General features: G+C 44.5%; 1 protein-coding gene across 1 annotated transcript in view; it reads left to right on the forward strand.

Annotated features, from left to right (window-relative positions):
• Positions 1-3,382: 3,382 nt before the first annotated feature.
• slc2a13a (solute carrier family 2 member 13a) overlaps positions 3,383-24,449 on the forward strand; it is a 70,702-nt gene continuing 49,635 nt past the window's right edge. Inside the window, exons 1-2 of the mRNA XM_020452213.2 lie at positions 3,383-5,447; positions 19,623-19,782. Of these exons, the coding sequence (XP_020307802.1) occupies positions 4,901-5,447; positions 19,623-19,782 (707 nt within the window). The 5' untranslated portion in view covers positions 3,383-4,900. The remainder of the gene's footprint in view (positions 5,448-19,622; positions 19,783-24,449) is intronic.

A 24,449-nucleotide genomic window follows, 5' to 3' on the forward strand; every position in this document is an offset into this window, starting at 1 on the left:
TGGCTGTGTAAGGGCTATTTTTTACCAAGAAGGAGAGTGATAGAGTGCTGTATTTAAAAAGAATTTTTTTTACCTTTATTTTACTAGGCAAGTCAGTTAAGAACAAATTCTTATTTTCAATGACAGCCTAGGAACAGTGGGTTAACTGCCTGTTCAGGGGCAGAACAACAGATTTGTACCTTGTCAGCTTAGGGATTTGAACTTACAACCTTTCGGTTACTAGTCCAACGCTCTAACCACTAGGCTACCCTGCCGCCCCTCAGATGATCTGGCCTCCACAACCCCCTGACCTCAACCAAATTGAGATTGTTTGGGATGAGTGGGCCCATAGAATTAAGGAAAAGCAGCCAGCAAGTGCTCAGCATTTGTGGGAACTCCTTCACGACGGTTGGAAAAGCATTCCAGGTGAAGCTGGTTGAGAGAATGCCAAGAGTGTACAAAGCTGTCATGAAAGCAAAGGGTGGCTATTTGAAGATTTTCAAGTATAAAATACATTGTGATTTGTTTAACACTTTTTTGGTTACTACATGATTCCATATGTGTTATTTCATAGTTTTGATGTCTTCACTATTATTCTACAATGTAGAAAATAGTAAAAATAAAGAGAAATCCTTGAATGTGTAGCTGTGTTCAAACTTTTGACTGGTACTCTATATATAGACAATTTTAACTTTGGACTGCCTACAGGACAAGATTCATCCAATAAACGTCAGCCTGACAGTTTAAGGGAGATGTGAGAGGACCACCTGCTGAAAGTGCAACCCCCCCCCCCCCTTCAGTAGTGTATATGACAAGACCTGTGTGTGTGTACATGTAGCCAATCATAAAATATCTACTGCGTGCACTAGAGACACATACTGTAGGGTGTGAACGTAAATTCAATCAGGAGTGCCAGAGTGCGCTCTGAGTGCTCTCTGGGCATTCGAAAATTCAGAGCTTTGTCAGATTGTCCATTCATAAATTTAGAGCGTTTTGCTCTCGGAGCGTTCGGAGCGCACATTGGATGCTCTGGTCGAAGAGTAGGGTTGATCCGAGTGCTCTGGCCTCACAACGGCAGTCAAGCACCCAAGCTAACTAGCTAACTTGCTAGCTACTTCCAGATACAAATGAGAGACATCCCGATGGGGTTTGTGGTGATTGTATGGAGATTGTGACTTAAATGGCGTCCCTTGACAAGGCAAGAACAAGATGTATATCAGGAGAAGTGCAGTATTATCATAAGGAGATGCATACTTGGAATACGGAGGAGAAATGGAGGGAAAAAGAGAGGCAGAGGAGGTCTAAGAGAGAGAGGGAAGAAGACGGTGAGCTTGAGCCGGTTATAAGTGAGTCCCTGATCCACCTCTACGCAGACGACACCATTCTGTATACTTCCGGCCCTTCTTTGGACACTGTGTTAACAACCCTCCAGGCAAGCTTCAATGCCATACAACTCTCCTTCCGTGGCCTCCAATTGCTCTTAAATACAAGTAAAACTAAATGCATGCTCTTCAACCGATCGCTACCTGCACCTACCCGCCTGTCCAACATCACTACTCTGGACGGCTCTGACTTAGAATACGTGGACAACTACAAATACTTAGGTGTCTGGTTAGACTGTAAACTCTCCTTCCAGACCCATATCAAACATCTCCAATCCAAAGTTAAATCTAGAATTGGCTTCCTATTTCGCAACAAAGCATCCTTCACTCATGCTGCCAAACATACCCTTGTAAAACTGACCATCCTACCAATCCTCGACTTTGGCGATGTCATTTAAAAAATAGCCTCCAATACCCTACTCAACAAATTGGATGCAGTCTATCACAGTGCAATCCATTTTATCACCAAAGCCCCATATACTACCCACCCTCGCTTCATATTCGTCGCCAAACCCACTGGCTCCATGTCATCTACAAGACCCTGCTAGGTAAAGTCCCCCCTTATCTCAGCTCGCTGGTCACCATAGCATCTCCCACCTGTAGCACACGCTCCAGCAGGTATATCTCTCTAGTCACCCCCAAAACCAATTCTTTCTTTGGCCGCCTCTCCTTCCAGTTCTCTGCTGCCAATGACTGGAACGAACTACAAAAATCTCTGAAACTGGAAACACTTATCTCCCTCACTAGCTTTAAGCAACAACTGTCAGAGCAGCTCACAGATTACTGCACCTGTACATAGACCACCTATAATTTAGCCCAAACAACTACCTCTTTCCCAACTGTATTTAATTTTAATTTATTTATTTATTTTGCTCCTTTGCACCCCATTATTTTTATTTCTACTTTGCACATTCTTCCATTGCAAAACTACCATTCCAGTATTTTACTTGCTATATTGTATTTACTTTGCCATCATGGCCTTTTTTGCCTTTACCTCCCTTCTCACCTCATTTGCTCACATTGTATATAGACTTGTTTATACTGCATTATTGACTGTATGTTTGTTTTTACTCCATGTGTAACTCTGTGTCGTTTTATCTGTCGAACTGCTTTGCTTTATCTTGGCCAGGTCGCAGTTGTAAATGAGAACTTGTTCTCAACTTGCCTACCTGGTTAAATAAAGGTGTTCTCAACTAGCCTACCTGGTTAAATAAAGGTGTTCTCAACTTGCCTACCTGGTTAAATAAAGGTAAAATAAATAAATAAATAAATAAATAATAAAGGGTGGGAAAAGGGAGATGGTTTGTTAAAGAAGAACAGTAGAAAGTGTAAGCAGAGTGAGATGAAGACAGGAGGAGAAATGGAAGTGAATGAGGGAGAAGTATCAGAGGTGGTTGGTGTGGTGAAGTTCTCGGAGCCCGAGGCTTGCAACAAGGTCAGGATAAAGATGAGTCTGTGACAGTAGGAGAGAAGTTTTTGGAAAAAGTGGACCCTTGCGTTTTGGCTGATCCATTAGTGGTTTCAGGGTGGGTGAAAACAGAGTTGGGTACTGTGGAATCGGTCAGGATAACCAGAAGTGGTCTTGTAATAATTGTTTGTGTTTGTGCTGGTCAGAGGGAGAAGGCACTTACTTGGCGTTAAACGAATGCGGGGGGGGGGGGGGAGTCATTTTAATTGTTTCGCTCTCAAGAATAGGGTGCCATTGAAAGGAGTGATTACTGGGGTAGTGGTAAATGTGAAAGCTGACCAACTGAAGGGGAAGATTCCCGGTGTTTGTGATGCTCGTCGTTTGGTGAGAGAGGGGTGAAACAGAAGAGTCATTTTCTGTACTTTTGAGTTTTGATGTTGAGTCTTTGCCCGACAAAATGATGTTAGGATATATAAGTTATCCTGTACAAGCTTTTGTGACGAATACATTACATTGTTACAGGTGTCAAGCTTATGGGCACAACTGAGCAAGAGGACAAGTACATTAGAATGTCTAGTATGAGAAACAGACACCTCACAATTCATCAACTGGCAGCTTTATTACATAGTACCCGCAAAACACCAGTCTCAACGTCAACAGTGAAGAGGTGACTCCAGGATGCTGGCCTTCTAGGCAGAGTTGCAAAGAAAAATACATATCTCAGACTGGCCAATAAAAAGAAAAGATTAAGATGGGCAAAAGAACACAGACACTGGACAGAGGAACTCTGCCTAGAAGGCCAGCATCCCGGAGTCGTCTCTTCACTGTTGACGTTTGAAGGAAGTCTGCTTTGAATTGATTTCCCTCAGCCATTGGGTGCATTTTTTTTTGTCACACTCCCTTCTAACAAGTCCTTGTGAGTACCAGGGAGGGAAACAGAAGGCACATATGTGTTAGACTGGTAGCTTTCAGGAATGGGGTCGTAATATCCTGTAACTTAAATCTGAAATAATTTGTGCCACATAAATATTAGCCAGGAAGAGTTCAATATTGATCCACTATATTGACACTTACACATTCACAGTGATTTGAACTATCATCATGCTTGTGTTGACAAATCCTCCACCGACTGGACATTATGAAACATAAAATAGGTCCCACAAAATTACAAATTTACAATCAAAAGGGGGGGAACAGAGTTGTTTCAAATGACAGGGCATATACCCACCACTTGCATACAGTAAACCACTCTACACTGTAACAAGCACTTCAATTCATATAATTGAAATATTGAGGTTTGCCCTGAAGAGGGCACAACATCATTGCATTTGCTGAGGAGAAAAGCAAATGGGAAAGATATGGGGATGTTACAGGTGTAGGGGGAAATTATTTACACACTGCGCATCTTTCTATTTCAAATAGTTAGACGACACATTATCACTGGATTACTGAAAGACCACATTATATAGGCTAATGATTGATAACATTGTGGAAATGTAGCCTACGGTATAAACAAGCGGAATAGAATCAAATAATTTGAATGCTATGATACCAGAAATATCCTACAATCACATCGAAATCCATTTGGCAGACATTGCCCAACATAGGCTTAAGAAAATATTGCCAAACATATTGAATTGAAAACATGATGATGGCCGTGTTGGAGACGATCAAAATCGCAATGTATCATTGGTAAATTGTGATGGATTGACTGATCTACAACTAATAACGAGTCGTTATTTATGATGCAAGGTGATTTGTAAATCAGACAGACACCTACAGTCATTTTGATTCTCTGGAACACGGCCAGTGCCTAGATGGCAGCTTGCAGGAGAGCAATACCTTATACGTCAGAGCGACGCTGGCAATGACGAACACACCAACTCTCCTCCATGCCTTACCTTCGGCTCCAAAAAAAGAGAAGCCCTCATCAGTACCACTGCGATGACACTTCTGTAGCCTGTGACCACGGGTACAGACCAACTTCTGTCAACTTGAATGATCAATAATTAACGGTCTTTGGACCACATTTGCTCGACTGAGAACAACAAACAACTCTTACTCTTTTAACAACTAACTAACCAACCAACTACAGTTCTGTGAACATTTCGTGGGTGCGTTTGTTTCCCTTATGTCCCGAAAATCTAGCGACAATGACTATAGTCTTCGTAGTATGAGCAACCTGATGGGTGAGAGGAGGAAGAAAGTGAACGATGACGGAGAGCGGAGCCTCATCAAAGCACCGTCCAACGCGAGCATCAACAGCCAGGCTGTCCCTGCCAATGCCGCTACCGCCACCTCCACCGGGGACCTGGAGAGAGAGGCGCGTAAACAGTTCCAGCAAGATGTCACGCCTGCGTTTGTTTATGTTCTGGCCGCGTTCTCCGCGCTGGGTGGCTTTCTGTTCGGCTATGACACCGGGGTAATCTCGGGAGCGATGCTCCTGCTCAAGAGGGAGATGAATCTCAGCGCCCTGTGGCAGGAGGTTCTGATCTCTAGTACTGTGGCTGCCGCCGCGCTGTCCGCGTTGGCCGGCGGGTTCTTGAACGGAGTTTTCGGTCGCAGGGTCTGCATCCTCCTGGCTAGTTTTATCTTCACATCTGGGGGAATAGTGCTTAGCGCAGCTCCCGATAAGGAGGTTCTCCTGGTCGGACGTCTCATTGTCGGGCTTGGACTTGGTAAGGTGTCTCCTCAGTTTCTGCAACTTTTCACTTGTTTACTTATCTCGTTCACAAGACAATTAGCCTGGGGATGAGATGACCTGTTTACAGGTAGGGTAACAAAAATGTAATTGCTGACACAAAAAAAACGAACTTTGGTAACGGTTGACAACCTTTTAGTTATTAAAATACAAATTCTAGAAAGAGGGTGTCTTGCCCAACTATTGGGGCAAGATGCCCCTCCCTGTGGAGCAAGAGGCCCGCTGAAAATGTGTGCTTTTAGTAATTGACTCTAGAAAGCTAGTTATATTTTATTAGACCAATGAAATATTGAAACAAAATGGCATTGTACATATCACTATTAATAACCTATGATGAAGTTTTAATGTAAGCCTAAAACTCTATTTTAGGCTTACATTAAAACCTTATTTTTACATCACCTGCACATTCTCTTAAATCCTAGCAGATGCTAGCTCATGCTAACTAACTAGCTAACTCACATTCCTACTCAAAATCAACATTTCTAGTGATATTGTATGATTTATTTCTGCAGTTTAAGATATTGTATGATTTATAACCTCCAGATTCACCTGAAATGTGCTTACATTAATGCTAGAAACAAATCCCCAACCTAAAAAGGGGTAAGATGCCCCTGGGATTTTCAGGGGTTTACATATAGAATATTAGAGGAGGCATTTAGCTATAGGGCCTCAATGCTATTGGTCAGATTTTTGCAACCAATCACATCATGTGTTGTGTCCTATTGTGATTGGTCCCTGAGCCTATATGAGGCCATTTTGAAATATATAAAAGCCTCTTCCTTTTTAATCTGTAAAACCAACACAGAAGGCCAGAACCTAAGATTTTGTCTGTCAGTGAGAGATTAGTAAAACCTTGAAGGTCAAGGACCAAAATGCGTAAGTTTTACTTTTAACAATAAAGAAGCTCCTTTATCAACTTCCACTGTCCTCAGAGAGTTGTTGAATTTACTCTTCACTTCAGGCTCATCTCATTCACCTAGGCTAGGGATTTTTATCTGTGTACGGGTAAGCCTAGTTTATTACTTTTTATTTAACCTTTATTCAACTCGGCAAGTCAGTTAAAAATAAATTCTTATTTTCAATGACAGCCTAGGAACACTCGGTTAACTGTCTTGTTCAGGGGCAGAACGACATGTTTTTAACTTGTCAGTTCAGGGATTCAATCTTGCAACCTATTGTTTACTAGTCCAATGCTCTAACCACTAGGCTACCTGCCGCCAATCACATTACACTTAGACAGTTTAGGTTACCATCATCAGAGGGCAACTAATGTGCATGCATGTGTTGTGTCTTTGGCTATGCCGGATCCATTTCTGTAATTAATATTACCTGATTGAGCTAATCATGTAAATGTAATTAACTAGAAAGTCGGGGCACCATGAAATCATATTTATAGAGCAGTTATCTAACGAATAAACTCTTAAAGAACTAGTAATATTTTACATCAATAGCAGTCAATATTAATCGTCACCTTATTTCAGTCTCATCTGAAAGTTGTAAATTCTTGGTTCATCTTCACGAGCCCTGGCTTACAAGTTGAATCAGAAATACAAAATTGGGTTGAATTATTTATTTACTAAATGCCTAACTAATCACACAGAATTACATATACACAGAATGAATCATATCTTCATTACAAATTATGTCATAAAGGAAAACGTCCCTAGCAGACGGAACAGATATGACAGCTGGTTACACAAAGAAAAGTGGGTTGGGTTTGAGTGAAAGAGCGGGAAGACTGAGGAACAAAAGGAGAAGCTGTGCTATCGTAAATACAATATCCTATGCATTCTAAGTTACCGCCCATTTGGAAAAGGAAAATGCAATAAATATTTACTCTGAGCTGCCCTTCAATAGGTTGGTGGTAGATGGATGGCCGTGTTTGTCACGCCCTGGTCAAAGTATTTTGTGTTTATCTTTATGTATTTGGTCAGGCCAGGGTGTGGCATGGGGTTTTTGTATTGGGGTGTGTTTTGTCTTGGGGTTTTGGTGTTAGTATTGGGATTGTAGCGTAGTGGGTTATCTAGCAAAGTCTATGGCTGTCTGGAGTGGTTCTCAATTAGAGGCAGGTGTTTATCGTTGTCTCTGATTGGGAACCATATTTAGGCAGCCATATTCTTTGAGTTTGTCGTGGGTGATTGTCCTTAGTGTCCTATGTGTACTCTTTGTTAGTTTGCACCAGATAGGCTGTTTCGGTTTCGTTTTTTGTAAGTTCGTGTTTCTTTGTTGTATTAAACATGGATCGCAATCGACACGCTGCAGTTTGGTCCGACTCTCCTTCACCACTAGAAAGCCGTAACAGAATCACCCACCACCAACGGACCAAGCCGCGTGTCAACAAGCAGGAGCAGCCGAAAAAGGAGATGCTCAATAAGGATTCCTGGACATGGGGGGAAATCCTCGACGGGAGAGGACCCTGGGCTAAACCAGGGGAGTGTAGCCGCCCAAAGGAGCAGCAGGAACGGAGGCAACAGAGGCAGCAGCAGCAGGAGCAGCAGCTGCAGTGGGAGAGGCTGCACCACCTGGATAAATGGACATGGGAGGAGGAACTGGACGGAAAAGGACCCTGGGCTCAGCCTGGAGAATATCGCCGCCCCAAAGAAGAACTAGAGGCGGCGAAAGCGGGGAGGCGCAGATATGAGGAGGCAGCACGGCGTAGCGGATGGAAGCCTGAGAGTCAGCCCCAAAAATGTATTGGGGGGGGGGGCTCACAGGGAGTATGGCTATGCCAGGTAGGAGACCTGCGCAAACTCCCTGTGCTTACTGGGGGGCTGGAGAGACCGGGCAGGCACCGTGTTATGCTGTGGAGCGCACGGTGTCTCCAGTACGGGTGCACAGCCCGGTTCGGTATATTCCAGCTCCGCGTATCGGCCGGGCTAGATTAAGCGTCGAGCCAAATGCCATTAAGCCAGCTCTACGCATTTGGTCCCCAGTGCGTCTCCTTGGGCCGGCTTACATGGCACCAGCCTTGCGCTCGGTGTCTCCGGTTCGCCTGCATAGCTCAGTGCGGGCTATTCCACCTCGCCGCACTGGCAGGGCAACCGAGAGCATTCAACCAGGTAAGGTTGGGCAGGCTCGGTGCTCAAGAGCTCCAGTGCGCCTGCATGGCCCGGTCTATCCGTCACCACCTCCACGCACCAGTCCTCCGGTGGCAGCTCCCCGCACCAGGCTGTCTCTCAGGCCCATCCTTACGGGGGCTCCCACCTGTCCAGCGCTGCCAGAGCCTTTCTCCTCTCCTGCGCTGCTGGAGTCTCCCGCCTGTCCAGCGCTGCCAGAGCCTTTCTCCTCTACAGCGCTGCTGGAGTCTCCCGCCTGTTCAGCGCAGCCAGAGCCTCTCTCCTCTCCTGCGCTGCCGGAATCTCCCGCCTGTTCAGCGCAGACAGAGCTGCCAGCCTGCATGGAGCAGCTGGAGCTGCCAGCCTGCATGGAGAAGCCAGAGCTGTCAGTCTGCATGGAGCAGCTGGAGCTGCCAGCCTGCATGGAGAAGCCAGAGCTGCCAGCCTGCATGGAGCAGCCAGAGCTGTCAGTCTGCATGGAGCAGCCGGAGCTGTCACCCTGCATGGAGAAGCCAGAGCTGCCAGTCTGCATGGAGCAGCCAGAGCTGTCAGTCTGCATGGAGCAGCCAGAGCTGTCAGTCTGCATGGAGCAGCCAGAGCTGTCAGTCTGCATGAAGCAGCCCGAGCAGTCAGTCTGCAAGGAGCTGTCAGTCTGCAAGGAGCTGTCAGTCTGCACGGAGCTGTCAGTCTGCAGGGAGCTGTCAGTCTGCAAGGAGCTGTCAGTCTGCACGGAGCTGTCAGTCTGCAGGGAGCTGTCAGTCTGCAAGGAGCTGCCAGTCTGCAAGGAGCTGCCAGTCTGCAAGGAGCTGCCAGTCAGCACGGAGCCGCCAGAGCTGTCAGTCTGTAAGAAGCCGCCAGAGCTGTCAGCCTATATGGAGCAGCTAGTGCCGCCAGTCTGCCCAGCGCCGCCAGCGTCGCCAGTCTGCCCAGCGTCGCCAGTCTGCCCAGCGTCGCCAGTCTGCCCAGCGCCGCCAGTCTGCCCAGCATCGCCAGTCTGCCCAGCACCGCCAGTCTGACCAGCGTCGCCAGTCTGCCCAGCACCGCCAGTCTGCCCAGCGCCGCCAGGCTGCCCAGCGCCGCCAGATCTGCCAGTCAGCCAGAATCTTCCAGATCTGCCAGTCAGCCAGACTCTTCCAGATCCGCCAGTCGGCCAGGATCCGCCAGTCGGCCAGGATCTGGTAGATCTACCTACCTGCCTGAGCTTCCTCTCACTCCTGAGCTTCCTCTCACTCCTGAGCTTCCTCTCACTCCTGAGCTTCCTCTCACTCCTGAGCTTTCTCTCACTCCCGAGCTTTCTCTCACTCCCGAGCTTCCCCTCAGTCCCGAGCTGTCCTTCAGTCCCGATCTGCTCCTCAGTCCAGTGGGTTTCTGGGTGAGGACTACTAGGCCATGGTCGGCGGCGAGGGTGGACTATCCAGGGACGAAGGGAGAGGGGATTAAGACTTTGACTGAGTGGGGTCCTCGTCCCGCGCCGGAGCCGCCACCATGGACAGACGCCCACCCGGACTCTCCCTATTGTTTTGAGGTGCGTTCGGGAGTCCGCACCTTAGTGGGGGGGGGGTTCTGTCACGCCCTGGTCAAAGTATTTTGTGTTTATCTTTATGTATTTGGTCAGGCCAGGGTGTGGCATGGGGTTTTTGTATTGGGGTGTGTTTTGTCTTGGGGTTTTGGTGTTAGTATTGGGATTGTAGCGTAGTGGGTTATCTAGCAAAGTCTATGGCTGTCTGGAGTGGTTCTCAATTAGAGGCAGGTGTTTATCGTTGTCTCTGATTGGGAACCATATTTAGGCAGCCATATTCTTTGAGTTTGTCGTGGGTGATTGTCCTTAATGTCCTATGTGTACTCTTTGTTAGTTTGCACCAGATAGGCTGTTTCGGTTTCGTTTATTGTAAGTTCGTGTTTCTTTGTTATATTAAACATGGAATGCAATCGACACGCTGCAGTTTGGTCCGACTCTCCTTCACCACTAGAAAGCCGTAACAGTGTTGCCCAACAGAGTCCTTTGAAGAGTGTCTCTGGTGGTGAACGGGAAACGTTGTAGTATTGTCATTGGGTGGTAGACGGGATACTCTGTCTGTCCTCTCCTAGCCCATGTTTACAGCTGCTGTTGCTAACTCAATGGCTAGGAGGTATCACTTCTGTAGCAAATAAGAGTTCAAAGTTCATACCATTCGCAACCAAAGCTCAAGCAGAGGTTGGCTTCGTTCTGTAGTTATTATCTGAATCCTTCTGACATCAGATCGTCATCCTAATGTACCCGGAACCGGAGGTTACATTTTCGTCAAGGGCTTATATAGTGGAGGGAGAAGGGTTCGTTTCATAGTTTATAGCCCATGTCTCTTCACAGGGGCGGGCCACTGATTGAGCAGAGTCCTAACCTTATGAAAATCGAAATGTCTAATTTGGAAGCTAAAATTACATTGAATCTTTTCACCAATAATTTACATTTAAACATTTGAATTGCACAACAATTCCATGTGAATCTGATAACTATAATGTGTAGACTTTCTCATATACAGTTTAGGTCGTCCTGTCATCAGTCATAATGTCTCAGATGACAACTGATCTGACATCATATTCATTAAGTACCAACGCATATTTTCAACTGGTTCTATTTCCGAAATATGGTTCCTTTCCCTCCACTTGTTTGATGTTCAAATCAAATTTTATTTGTCACATACACATGGTTAGCAGATGTTAATGCGAGTGTAGCGAAATGCTTGTGCTTCTAGTTCCGACAATGCAGTAATAACCAACAAGTAATCTAACTAACAATTCCAAAACTACTGTCTTACACACACAAGTGTAGGGGGATACAGACTCCCTGTTTAACAAAGGCTATTCAAGAGTCCCTCTAGAGTCAAGAGAGAGGCAAGGGAGAAAGGTATTTATGGGGGGGTTATAAACCTTACCCACAGGCCAACGTCATGACACATGACAACACATGCCTTGTAGGCTACAGTATTTTGATTGGCAAACCTAATACAAAACTGAGAAAGTTCACTTCTTAGGCTATTGAGTTATCTCACATGAAAAATAAGTGAGACCTGTGTGCCAATAGTATCCTCATGGGTGGGCCCACCTAATGTGATGGGTTATATTGACCAAAATCTATGTAGGTTAAACTTAAAAAAGGATAGTCAATACTTTATTTAGCTGTATACCAAAGCAATAATCAAACTAGAAGTTGATAACTTCATCCCTGGCTTGTTGTCAGGGTTACTGATTTCTGACTGCAGTGCCTAGGCCTATGGTATTTTTGGAGGTAGTAGGCTTTGGCAAGATTTCATACTGTTTGGCATTCAATGAGAATTCGATGTACCAAAGGTATTTATAGCAACTTCTGGGTGACACGTAGCCTTGATGTTGCCTTTGATTGGAAATTAAGATTGGTGTGTCATGCTTAGTAGAGTAATGCTCATAATATGGTGTTACTTTGGGCATTAAAATCATGTAGTGGTAAAGGAGTGTGCCATGCTTGGAAGTCATCACTGTTAAGCCTTGTCTTAGTTCTTGGCGTCATTGAGCACAACAAGTGGAGGAATAGACGAGGGGTGCTATGCTTTGTGTGTTTTTGCTGTTTGAGTGAACTAGTCATAGTGATTGGCCAATCTTTGTTTTTGTTTTGGACACCAATTAATAGACCCAGAGAGTAAGCCTGTGCAAATATGAATCACCCTTTTATCTTTCAAAAACTGCTCTCTCTCACACACACACACACACACACACACACACATACTCACACACGCAAACACACACAGTAGACGCTCACTCTCTTCTCGCTCAATATTACCCCTCAGACACATCAATCTTCCAAAACAAATTCAATTGTTAGTATTTTCCAAAGATTGAAAGAAGCAGTTTATCCGGCCATCAAAATAGTTTGTTGATCGGGTCACACGGGTTACATTTGCCTCTCCGTCTCTAGGCATTGGGTTTATGTCTGTTCATGCATTACTAATTTTGATGCCAAACCCACCGCTGGTGTGTGTGGCTAAAGAGATCTATTTTCATCTCATTCAACAAATGTAAATGCCTGGAGTTTGCCAAACAGCACTGTCACTTGGATTGGAACCGGTGCCTTGGTCAGGTGACATGAAAATAGAGCTCTTTTGGCCACACACCCCAGTGGTGGTTTCGGCGTTGAATTGAGAATGCATAAGCATAAGGCTGCATACCACATGGATATCAAGGATCTGGAAGGATTCTGTAGGGAGAAATGGCCTCCCATTTCAGAAAAAGGATTGTCGTTATCCTCACAAGGTAAAGGTATTGAAAACAGGGGTGTGAGAAAAACAATTATTACTTGTTAATTTCTCTGAGAAATTGTATTAGTATAACATTTTTTTAGGGTACAATATACAGTACTAGTCAAACGTTTGGACACACCTACTCATTCAAGAGTTTTTCTTTATTTTTACTATTTTCTACATTGTAGAATAATTGTGAAGCCATCAAAACTATGAAATAACACATATGGAGTCATGTAGTAACCAAAAAAGTGTTTTAAAAAATCTAAATACATTTTATACTTGAGATTCTTCAAAGTAGATACAGCTTTGCCTTGATGACAGCTTTGCACACTTTTGGTATTCTCTCAACCAGCTTCATGAGGTAGTCACCTTGAATGCATTTAAAATAACAGGTGTACCTTCTTAAAAGTTAATTTGTAGAAAGTATTTCCTTCTAAATGCGTTTGAGGTAGGGTGGTATACATAAGATAGTAAAAGACCAAGTCCATGTTAGGGCAAGAACAGCTCAAATAAGCAAAGAGAAACAACTGCCCATCATTACTTTAAGACATGAAGGTCAGTAAATCCAGAACATTTCAAGAACTGTGAAAGTTTCTTCAAGTGCAGTCGCAAATCCAATAAGTGCCATGATAAAACTGGCTCTCATGAGGACCACCACAGGAAAGGAAGACCCAGAGTTACCTCTGCTGCAGAGGATAAGTTCAGTAGAGTTAACTGCACCTCAGAAATTGCAGCCCAAATAAATGCTTCACAGAGTTCAAGTAACAGACACATCTCAACATCAACTGTTCAGAGGAGACTATGTGAATCAGGCCTTCATGAATTGCTGCAAAGAAACCACTACTAAAGGACACCAATAAGAAGAAGAGACTTGTTTGGGCTGAGAAACACAAGCAATAGACATTAAACTGGTGGAAATGAGTCCAAATTTGAGATTCTAAGTTCCAACCGCCATGTCTTTGCGAGACGCAGAGTAGGTGAACGGATGATCTCCTCATGTGTGGTTGCCACTGTGAAGCATGGAGGAAGAGGTGTGATAGTGTGGGGGTGCTTTGCTGGTGACACTGTCAGTGATTTATTTAGAATTCAAGGCACACTTAACAGCATTCTGCAGCGATACGCCATCTCATCTGGTTTGCGCTTAGTGGGACTATCATTTGTTTTTCAACGGGACAATGACCCAACACAGCTCCAGGCTGTGTAAGGGCTATTTGACCAAGAAGGAGAGTGATGAAGTGCTGCCTAAAATTACCTGTCCTCCACAATTACCCAACCTCAACCCAATTGAGATGGTTTGGGATGAGTTGGACCGCAGACTGAAGGAAAACTAGCCAACAAGTGCTCAGCATTTGTGAGAAGCATTCCAGGTGAAGCTGGTTGAAGAATGTCAAGAGTGTGCAAAGCTGTTATTCTACTTTGAAGAATCTCAAATATAAAATGTATTTTGATTTGTTTAACACTTTTTTGGTTACTATATGATTCCATATGTGTTATTTTATAGTTTTGACATCTTCACTATTCTACAATGTAGAAAATAGTAAAAAGAAAGAAAAACCCTTAACTTTTGACGGGTACTGTACCTCAGTATTTTCTAGAGTTAATTTTGCTCATCTTTATCAAGTGTGTCAATCATTTCGGACCCCACTGTATTCCGAGCGTTCCCTGTCACACGTCCAATCACATTAGAACTTTAATTGCTTGGCATTTCTGAGGGAAGGTCATTCTTGCCGTTTGTCAGGAGGAGGCAGAAATGCATACCTTTGACTGGTCTTTAACACAAGCCTGGGGTTTGGTTCATCTTACCATCTTGGGCCAATTATTGGTGAGTTGACCTTTAGGGGAACACATTGGAGAGCTGTGCAGAGTCCCAAATGGCACCATATTCACTTCATAGTGCACTACTTTTGACCAGGGCCTGTAGGGCTCTAGGGATTAGGCTGCCATTTGGGATGCATCCTTGTTCTATGGTATGTCTAGAAGGCACAGAATGACGATGATCTGTTTCTATTCGATCTATGATATTGTCCGTTTGATTATTGACAGACCGGTATTTATTGACCAACACCATTGAAGTCAATGTCCTAATTTGATCTCAATCATAACATGTCGTAACTGATTTAAAAATGACTTGACAGATAGAACTCAATCTAATGATGGTGTTAAATCCGGTTTTGTGGATATTACGAAAGGTGTCCTGTCGGGGGTCGAATCCTGTACATTTTTCTGTTTACATTATTAACAATATTGACTTGTCTGTAAAAAAATGTTAACCTGCACTTGTATGCCGATGATGCTGTTCTGTATGCTATTGGCCCCACGGTTGACCAGGCTCTATCGTGCTTCTACGCCTGCATTGCTTGCTGTTTGGGGTTTTAGGCTGGGTTTCTGTACAGCACTTTGAGATATCAGCTGATGTACGAAGGGCTATATAAATAAATTTGATTTGATTTGAACTACAGTCTGACTTCCTTGCTTTACAGAAAAACTTTATTGACCTGAAATTAGTACTGATGTTGTTCCCTAGAGCACATAAAAATACTTTTGATGCTTTAAACCTATTGCATATTGATGTGTTAGTTAAGAGGCTGAGAATAAAAAATGGTCTTCCTCTATAGAAGTAGGTCCTGCCTCTCGCTACATAGTAGAAAGCAGATGATTCAGTCAACGCTCCTGTCGGTCCCAGACTATGGCCACATCGTCTATATGAACGCAGCTGCCACTTCATTAAAGCCGTTAGATGTAGTTTATCATAGAGCATTGCACTTTATTACGGGCGACAATGTTAGTGGTCATCACTGCAGTCTCTACCAGAAAGTTGGTTGGCCCTCTTTGATGTCACGTAGGTTGCGTCACACAATACACTGCTATGTTTTCATTTATAAAGCCCTTTTACACAAAGTCCCACTGTACCTAGCAGCATTACTACACTTTAGACATAATGTTACCACACCCCATCTCGGGGATGGCTAACTCTGGACATTCCTTTGGTCTCTACTGAGTTCGGTAAATCAGATTTTAGTTCTTGCACCTTATTTGTGGAACAATCTTCAAAATGTTCTTAAATGTGATGTTCTGGGGCCTCGAGGTGAATATAGTGTTTCTGGTGCCTCCAGGTGAATATAGTGTTTCTGGGGCCTCTAGGTGAATATAGTGTTTCTGGTGCCTCCAGGTGAATATAGTGTTTCTGGTGCCTCTAGGTGAATATAGTGTTTCTGGGGCCTCTAGGTGAATATAGTGTTTCTGGGGCCTCTAGGTGAATATAGTGTTTCTGGGGCCTCTAGGTGAATATAGTGTTTCTGGGGCCTCTAGGTGAATATAGTGTTTCTGGTGCCTCCAGGTGAAATCAGAAAGCTGATTGAGGACCTTTTTACTGATGAATGTGATGTTCTGGTGCCTCTGGGTGAAATCAGAAAGCTGATTGAGGACCTTTTTACTGATGAATGTGATGTTCTGGTGCCTCTGGGTGAAATCAGAAAGCTGATTGAGGACCTTTTTACTGATGAATGTGATGTTCTGGTGCCTCTGGGTGAAATCAGAAAGCTGATTGAGGACCTTTTTACTGATGAATGTGATGTTCTGGGGCCTCTAGGTGAAATCAGAAAGCTGATTGAGGACCTTTTTACTGATGAATGTGATGTTCTGGGGCCTCTAGGTGAAATCAGAAAGCTGATTGAGGACCTTTTTACTGATGAATGTGATGTTCTGGGGCCTCTAGGTGAAATCAGAAAGCTGATTGAGGAACTTTTTACTGATGAATGTGTTTGTTTTTTAAGACCGTGTTTCTCTTTCTTCTTGCATTTTCTATTTTCTGTAATTTATGTCATTCAGGGCTCATCTGTAAAATAGACTGTGGTCTCAGTATGACTCCTTGATAAAATAAAGGTTCAATAAAATACTATTTTCTTACTGTGGATGGGATAGTTCAGTCTGATCCTTAAAATCCATGACCCCTACTGCAGTACCATGCACTTGTTCTATTATAGAGAGTGCTGCTAGTCCTCCATTGAAACCCACATTGTGACTTCCATGACTTCCACATGGTGACTACTTGCTATAAATAGAAAGCCTTTGACACATGATGCTCGTACGTTCAGGATAGTGTGTGCCGCTGTCCTTGGTTCTGAAAGGAGAGGTCATTATAATGGATGGCGGGGACTGTGGCTGTGAGAGTCTTGGTGCTGGTGGACTCCACATGTGTCTGAGAACTGAGTAGAGGCCTGGGGAGACCAGAGGGACTGACGACTAAAGGCTGTCGCTGATAACAAGAGAAGGAGGGAGTGATGGGGAGGAAAGGAGGGCTCTCCCACTCTCTCAGAACCCGCCCAGCAAACCGGGAACATTCCTACAACATTAGCTAAGATTTACAATAAGTTCTAGTTATTCTGGGCATACACTTCACAACTTCTAAAATCTTAACAACTTGGATGTGCTCACATTTCCAGATTTCCTTGTCCCAAATCTTTCATTCTGTCCATCCTCAACCACAGGACGGTGGTGCGCACATTACACAATGATTCACAAATTGATCTTGCTCTGCATTTCTCAGTTGTCGTAGGAAAACAATGCCAACACGCAAACGGCGAGCTGCTTTATTACTGTGCACGTTAGTATGTGCAGAAACATAAAAAAAGAGACGGAGACGCTGTCACGCCCTGACCATAGAGAGCTTTTATTCTCTATGTTGGTTAGGTCGGGGTGTGATTTAAGGGTGGGTTATCTAGGTGAATTATATTTCTATGTTGGCCCAGTATGGTTCCCAATCAGAGGCAGCTGTTTATCGTTGTCTCTGATTTGGTAGCCATTTTCCCATTGTGCTTTGTGGGATCTTGTCTATGTATAGTTGCCTGTGAGCATTGTATTAACGGCACGTTTCTGTCACAGTTGGACTCAGAGGTAATATTGAAAAGATAGGTGCGTTCTGTCCACAGCTCCACCAATCTGTCTTCCATCACCTCGGCCCACGTGGTGTGTTGTTGTTGCTGTCCACTTCACCGTTATTGTTTCGGTCTCACATGCTGAGTGCTCATTGGCTTTTGGCAGTGGTCCCTGCCCAATTGCGTCAGAGCACTTCTCATACTGCAAGGTGCACAACCAACATTTCTGACGTCATAAAATTATCGGGACATCCAACAGGGGTCTGGAAAACGGAACAGCCATCATCCGTGCGTCCTTGACCCGCTCAAACTAGGCGTGTCCCGCGGTGCTGATCTTATACCAAGTTCCTAGGATTTCACCCCGATCGTGAGCATTTGTCAAGGATGGCAAAAACGTGCCGAATTTGTGCCCAAATCATGTAGTGTATGTCCTGCATTAGGGTTTTTATCTAACATTAGGATAACATCCTAAAAACATTCAATCTCTCTCTAGCTGTATCTCTCTCGCTCTCTCTGCCCCTCTCCTTTATTTGAATCCACATGGAAAGCTTTCCGACATAAGAAACGCTCCAATACTCTTAACTCCATTCACAACCACGTGTTTGGTTCAGTTATTTGTTCTGCTCTCTGCATGTGTATGATGAAAATAAAATGACCAACGTGTCAAATGTGATATGTAGACGAGCAGCCTTTGACAGAAGAGCAAACAGAGTTGAACCCTTTGTCAATGTTGAAGCATGCTCAGCTCTAGTTGCTTACTCGGCGGTGTTACCCACTGGAGCGACTGGGTGCGCGTGCTTCTGCTCCAGCCCTGCATTAACACACCCGACTGAAATAGTAAACTCATCAAGGACCTCACTCTGAGTCTGGACCATGATTAGCTGAATCGGGTGTGTCAGGCTACTGCAGGGCTGGAGCAAAAACCTGCACCCCTAGTAACTCTACAGGTGTAGTTGCAACTCTATCAACCACACCTCTAGGGCTGGTCACCCCAGGTGTGTACCGTATGAACGACAACCCTAGGGCCCTTACCTTTAACAGTAGGACCCATCCCTCCAGCCCTCACTCCTGGGTAAAAAGAAGAAGAATAAAACGCCAGATATTGATTAACCCCCTTATCGTATGACGGAGAGGTTGCATGGTGAAGCAAGCGGTTCCCATGGCAACAGGTAGCTACGTCGTCTGCCGGGCAACTGGAAGAGAGACAGGAAGCAGTGCACTCTGAGTGCTATTAATAGTCCCTTATCGGTGTGGCGCAGAGCGGTGATGTCACGGCCCTTGTCAGATGAATCCGGGTAAACACATGTTGTTTGTTCTAGCAGTCAGAGTAAATATGTAGTCGTTTTGGCATGGTCTGTGGCTGCAGCAGCTGACAACAACACTGACTTACATGCTGGTATAGGCTACAGTATCTCTGATGTAGTGGATGCATTACAGACATTGAGATATATGTTGTAGATCTGGATACAGAGATGACTGATGTTGTGGTTGATGTTGTTTAGTCTGTCAGACATGATTGATGTTGTGCACATTGATGAGGGCTCTTTAGTGCCCTAATGGCTAGTGTGTGATTGGTGCAGCAGCTCTGTGGTTGAGTGTTTTGATTGGTCAGGTTGTCTAGATGAGAGATGTGGCTGAGGACACTCAGATTCCACTTGATTGTGGAGAGGATATGTGGTTTCATGCCTAACTCAGACCCTATACCATTGTTATTGAATTAGGTAAACCAGTGGACTGAACTGATCATAAAAGCTGAATTTGCACTTATCCATAAACCTTGACTGTACTGCACTGTACTGTACTGTATGCTCTGAAGTTTCCCCTAGGTGCAGATCTAGTATCAGCTTCCCCTCCCCCAATGCTACACTCATCCGAGATTAGCGTCTAGGGGCATCTTCACCCTACACTGTCTGGTTCTACACTCCTCATCGTGTCTTCCCTGTTCCTCTGCCCCATCCCACATGAGTAGGTATTGCGTCCATGACGGTGCCAGTGTACATAGCCGAGACGTCTCCCCCCCACCTGAGAGGCCAGCTGGTGACAGTAAACACACTGTTCATCACGGGAGGCCAGTTCACTGCCAGCATCATAGACGGGGCCTTCAGCTACCTACGCCACGATGGATGGAGGTGAGACAATTGCTCTACATGACTCATCTTTGAATATCTCAAAAAATATCTAATTTATCCCCATTTTTTTTTTTTCATTTTTTTTTAGTGGGCAGATCATCTTTAATAGGTCAGATAGATTGTAGATTCGATAAATATAATTGTCTGCATAATTTCCAATCCCCACATATTTTATGGTAAATATATATACACTGTTTACAGTTGAAGTCGGCATCATGTTGTGGGGTGCTTTGTTGCAGGAGGGACTGGTGCACTTCACAAAATAGATGGCATCATGAGGAGGGGAAAATATGTGGATATATTGAAGCAACATCTCAAGATGTTAACGCTTGGTTGTAAAAGTCTTCCAAAGTTGTGGCAAAATGGCTTAAGGACAACAAAGTCAAGTTATGGGAGTGACCATCACAAAGCTCTGACCTCAATCCTATGGAAAATGTGTGGGCAGAACTGAACAATCATCTGTGAGCAAGGAGGCCTGCAAACCTGTCTGAAAAGCTGACTTACACCAGCTCTGTCAGGAGGAATGGGCCAAAATTCACCCAACTTATCGTGGGAAGCTTGTGAAAGGTTACCCAAAACGTTTGACCCAAGTTAAACACTTTAAAGGCAATGCTACCAAATACTAATTGAGTGTATGTAAACTTCTGACTTCAACTGTATATACAGTATATTTCTTTATTATTTCCCCCTAACCTTACCACCCTCTCCTAATTAGAGTCAACTAATGAACAACAACACTTAGGCTTCTACTTCCAGCTTATACATACTATATAAACTCAGCAAATAAAGAGATGTTCCTTTGTCAGGACGATGTCTTTCAAAGATAATTTGTAAAAATCGGATTAAATACACAGATCTTCATTGTAAAGGGTTTAAAACAGTTTCCCATGCATGAACAATTAATGAACATGCACCTGTGGAGCGGTCGTTAAGACACTAACAGCTTACAGACAGTAGGCAATTAAGGTCACAGTGACACTAAAAAGGCCTTTCTACTGACTCTGAAAAACACCAAAAGAAAGATGCCCAGGGTCCTTGCTCATCTGTGTGAATGTGCCTTAGGCATGCTGGAAGGAGGCATGAGGACTGCAGATGTGGCCAGGGCAATACATTGTAATGTCAGTACTGTGAGATGCCTAAGACAGCGCTACATGGAGACAGGATGGACAGTTGATCGTCCTCGCAGTGGCAGACCACATGTAACAACACCTGTACAGGATCGGTACATCCGAACATCACAACTGCGGGACAGGTACAGGATGGCAACAACAACTGCCTGAGTTGCACCAGGAACGTACAATCCCTCCACCAGTGCTCAGACTGTCCACAATGAAACAGTCTGGACTGAGGGCTTGTATGCCTGTCGTAAGGCAGGTCCTCACCAGACATCACCAGCAACAACTTTGCCTATGGGCACAAATCCACCGTCACTTGACCAGAAAGGACTGGCAAAAGGTGCTCTTCACTGACGAGTCAGTTTTGCCTCACCAGGGGTGATAGTCGGATTCACGTTTATCGTCGAAGGACTGAGCTTTACTACAAGGCCTGTACTCTGGAGCGGGATCAATTTGGAGGTGGAGGGCCGTCATGGTCTGGGGTGCTGTGTCACAGCATCATCGGACTGAGCTTGTTGTTATTGCAGGCAATCTTAATGCTGTGCGTTACAGGGAAGACATCCTCCTCCCTCATGTGGTACCCTTCTTGCAGGCTCATCCTAACATGACCCTCCAGCATGACAATTCCACCAGCCATACTGCTCGTTCTGTTAGTGATTTCCTGCAAGGAATGTCAGTGTTCTGCCATGGCCAGTGAAGAGCCCGGATCTCAATCACACGTCTGGGACCTGTTGGATCGGAGGGTAAGGACTAGGGCCATTCCCCCCAGAATTGTCCGGGAACTAGCAGGTGCCTGGGTAGAAGAGTGGGGTAACATCTCACAGCAAGAACTGGCAAATCTGGTGCAGTCCATGAGGAGGAGATGCACTGCAGTACTTAATGCAGCTGGTGGCCACTCCAGATACTGACTGTTACTTTTGATTTTGACCCCCCCTTTGTTCAGGGACACATTATTCAATTTCTGTTAGTCACATGTCTGTGGAACTTGTTCAGTTTATGTCTCAGTTGTTGAATCTTCTTATGTTCCTACAAATATTTACACATGTTACGTTTGCTGAAAATAAACGCAGTTGACAATGAGAGGACCTTTCTTTTTTTGCTGATTTTACATTTTACGGTCACAGTATATTTGACAATAGATGTCTTTTGTTTCTTTTTAATCCCACCCAGTAGCTAAAATGGGGAGGATTCTGTCCATAATAAAGCGTTGCTCTGCCTTCTTAACAGCACTATCAACAAGGCAGGTCCTACAGGCCCTAGTTTTGTGGCAACTTGACTACTGTTCAATCATGTGGTCAGGTGCCACAAAAAAGTACTTCGCAAAATTGCAATTGGCGCAGAACAGGGCAGCACGACTGGCCTTTGGATGTCCACAGAGAGCTAATATTAATAATATGCATGTCAATCTCTCCTGGCGATTGACTTCATCACTCCTTTTATTTATGAGAGGTATTGACATGTTGAATGCGCCGAGCTGTCTGCTTGAACTACTGGCACACAGCTCAGTGTATACAAAATACAACAAAATCACGTTTTTGACTGCACTGGGCCTTTAAGACCAATCTGCATGTTTTGAATGCTCCCTCCCACTGCTCTTGTCACATTCCAACATCTAGCACTGCCTCTCAACACACCACTACTTTCAGTTGTTTATGCATCCTGTATACATCATGGCCATGGACACAGTGCTGCTAACCTTGTTTATGTAGACTTCATCCTATTTGTTTGTGTTTAGTTTCGCGTTTTCATATTCCGGTCTGAAACCAGGTTTCAGTGGGATATATCAGGTGTTAGGATAACTGTTGATTTCTGAGACAGACCGTATTGGGAATGCTTCCAAGTGGTGTGTGAGTACAAACATTGAAATGTAGTTTCATTCATGTGAAATGTAGTTTCATTAAGTTGAAAAAAAAATATTCATTCGTCTGTCATCTGTGAATCGTGTCACGTCAGATGGCAGGCCCAGTCGGGACTAGCAGATCAGATCAGTGTAAATGTCAGCAGCAAAAGATGTGGATCCTCGTCCTGCCTCCAGCTGATGCAACAGTCCCTCAGTGCAGAGCAGGGATATGTTGAAAAGATAACATCCTTTTATTGTTTTTGTAAATCTAAATGCTACATTACATCACGGACTCCTTGTAAAGCGAGTATTGCTTTGTCCTCCCTTAGGACATTATTCAGAACAGCTTCCTTGAACTTGCCACAAGTGCTGGATTTATGCCATAGCTGTCAGTGTGTCTTCTTTTACTGATTTGACAAGTTGCGTTTCGTGCCAAGTCTTGAGTCCTTGAAAGTTTAGCTTTTAATGATGTGCTCTGCTCTGTGGCAGACTTCTATTTGACAGTCAACCCTGTGAAGCCCTTTGAAAAATGTTCAATGACACAGCCTAGAGTAACAACTCTGTTATTATTCACTGTGTTGTTAGCCTGGTAATGATTTGATGTGGGTCCTGAGAAATCAAATTTGATTTGTCAGATGCTTCGTAAACAGCGGCTGTAGATTAACAGTGAAATGCTTACTTACGGGTCCCGTTCGCATTGTTGGAAAAGGACCCAGAAGTAAGTATTTCAATGTTAGTCTATACCTTGTTTACATTGTTACTGCTTGATGAAGGGTGGGAGTGTAGCACAGATATTATGCGCGCATTCGAGCGGAGTGCTTTTGTCAAGACCTCGACCAACGTTGGTCACCGCCTTTCAAAGTGTGTTGCATTATGGGTATACACATTCTCAAACTTACGACTACATGTCGACCGCATGACCTTTACAACAACCATGTGATCATAGGTCATGAACCTTGGAGTGCAGTCGACCGGAAATGTCCGCATCAGTTGCTAGCTATCCCATAAAGCCATCACTGAAAACACATATTTTCATTTTCAGTTGGTCTTTGCTAACTACCTGTTTTTTTTGACAATGTTTGGAACATTCGTCTCACAACAGAGCCTTCAACTGCAAAGGGCCATTGCCTTCCACTCCATTGTGGACCTTCCCATTGAAGAGCATAATGTCCGGTGCAACGTAATGGAGTGGTTATGGGTAATGTGAACGAAGCTTAAGTAGACTACAGACGTGAATGCTGGAACATTCCTACATTGTGGGAGGCAACCCATCAGTGGTCCCTGCTACGCTCCAGCTCATGGCGTTTCTCCTCTCGCCCCCTCTCAGATGAACAGCTAATTTATCTCTGTCTCGCCCCTCTCTCTCTTCCTCCCTTTTTCCATCCCTCTCCTCCACCGTGTCTCCCCCCTCTCCTCCTATCTTCTCCTCCTCCCCCTCTCCAGATATATTTTATGTTGGGTCTATTGGTGGTTCCTGCTGTGCTGCAGTTCATGGAGTTTCTCCTCTCAAAGATGAAACAACTCATATGTTGAATTCTTTCTATCCCTCGTTACCCCCTTCCTGCCAGTGGTCCCTGCTGTACTCAGGTTCATGGGGTTCCTCATTTTGCAAGAGAGTCACTCTCACAGATGAAACAGCTAATATAGTGCTCTCTCCATCTCTCTTTCTCTCTCCCCCCTCAACGCCCCCTCTCTCCCCCTCTTCTCCTCTT

This window comes from Oncorhynchus kisutch, linkage group LG19 (assembly GCF_002021735.2).
Source record: "Oncorhynchus kisutch isolate 150728-3 linkage group LG19, Okis_V2, whole genome shotgun sequence".
Lineage (NCBI taxonomy): Eukaryota > Metazoa > Chordata > Actinopteri > Salmoniformes > Salmonidae > Oncorhynchus > Oncorhynchus kisutch.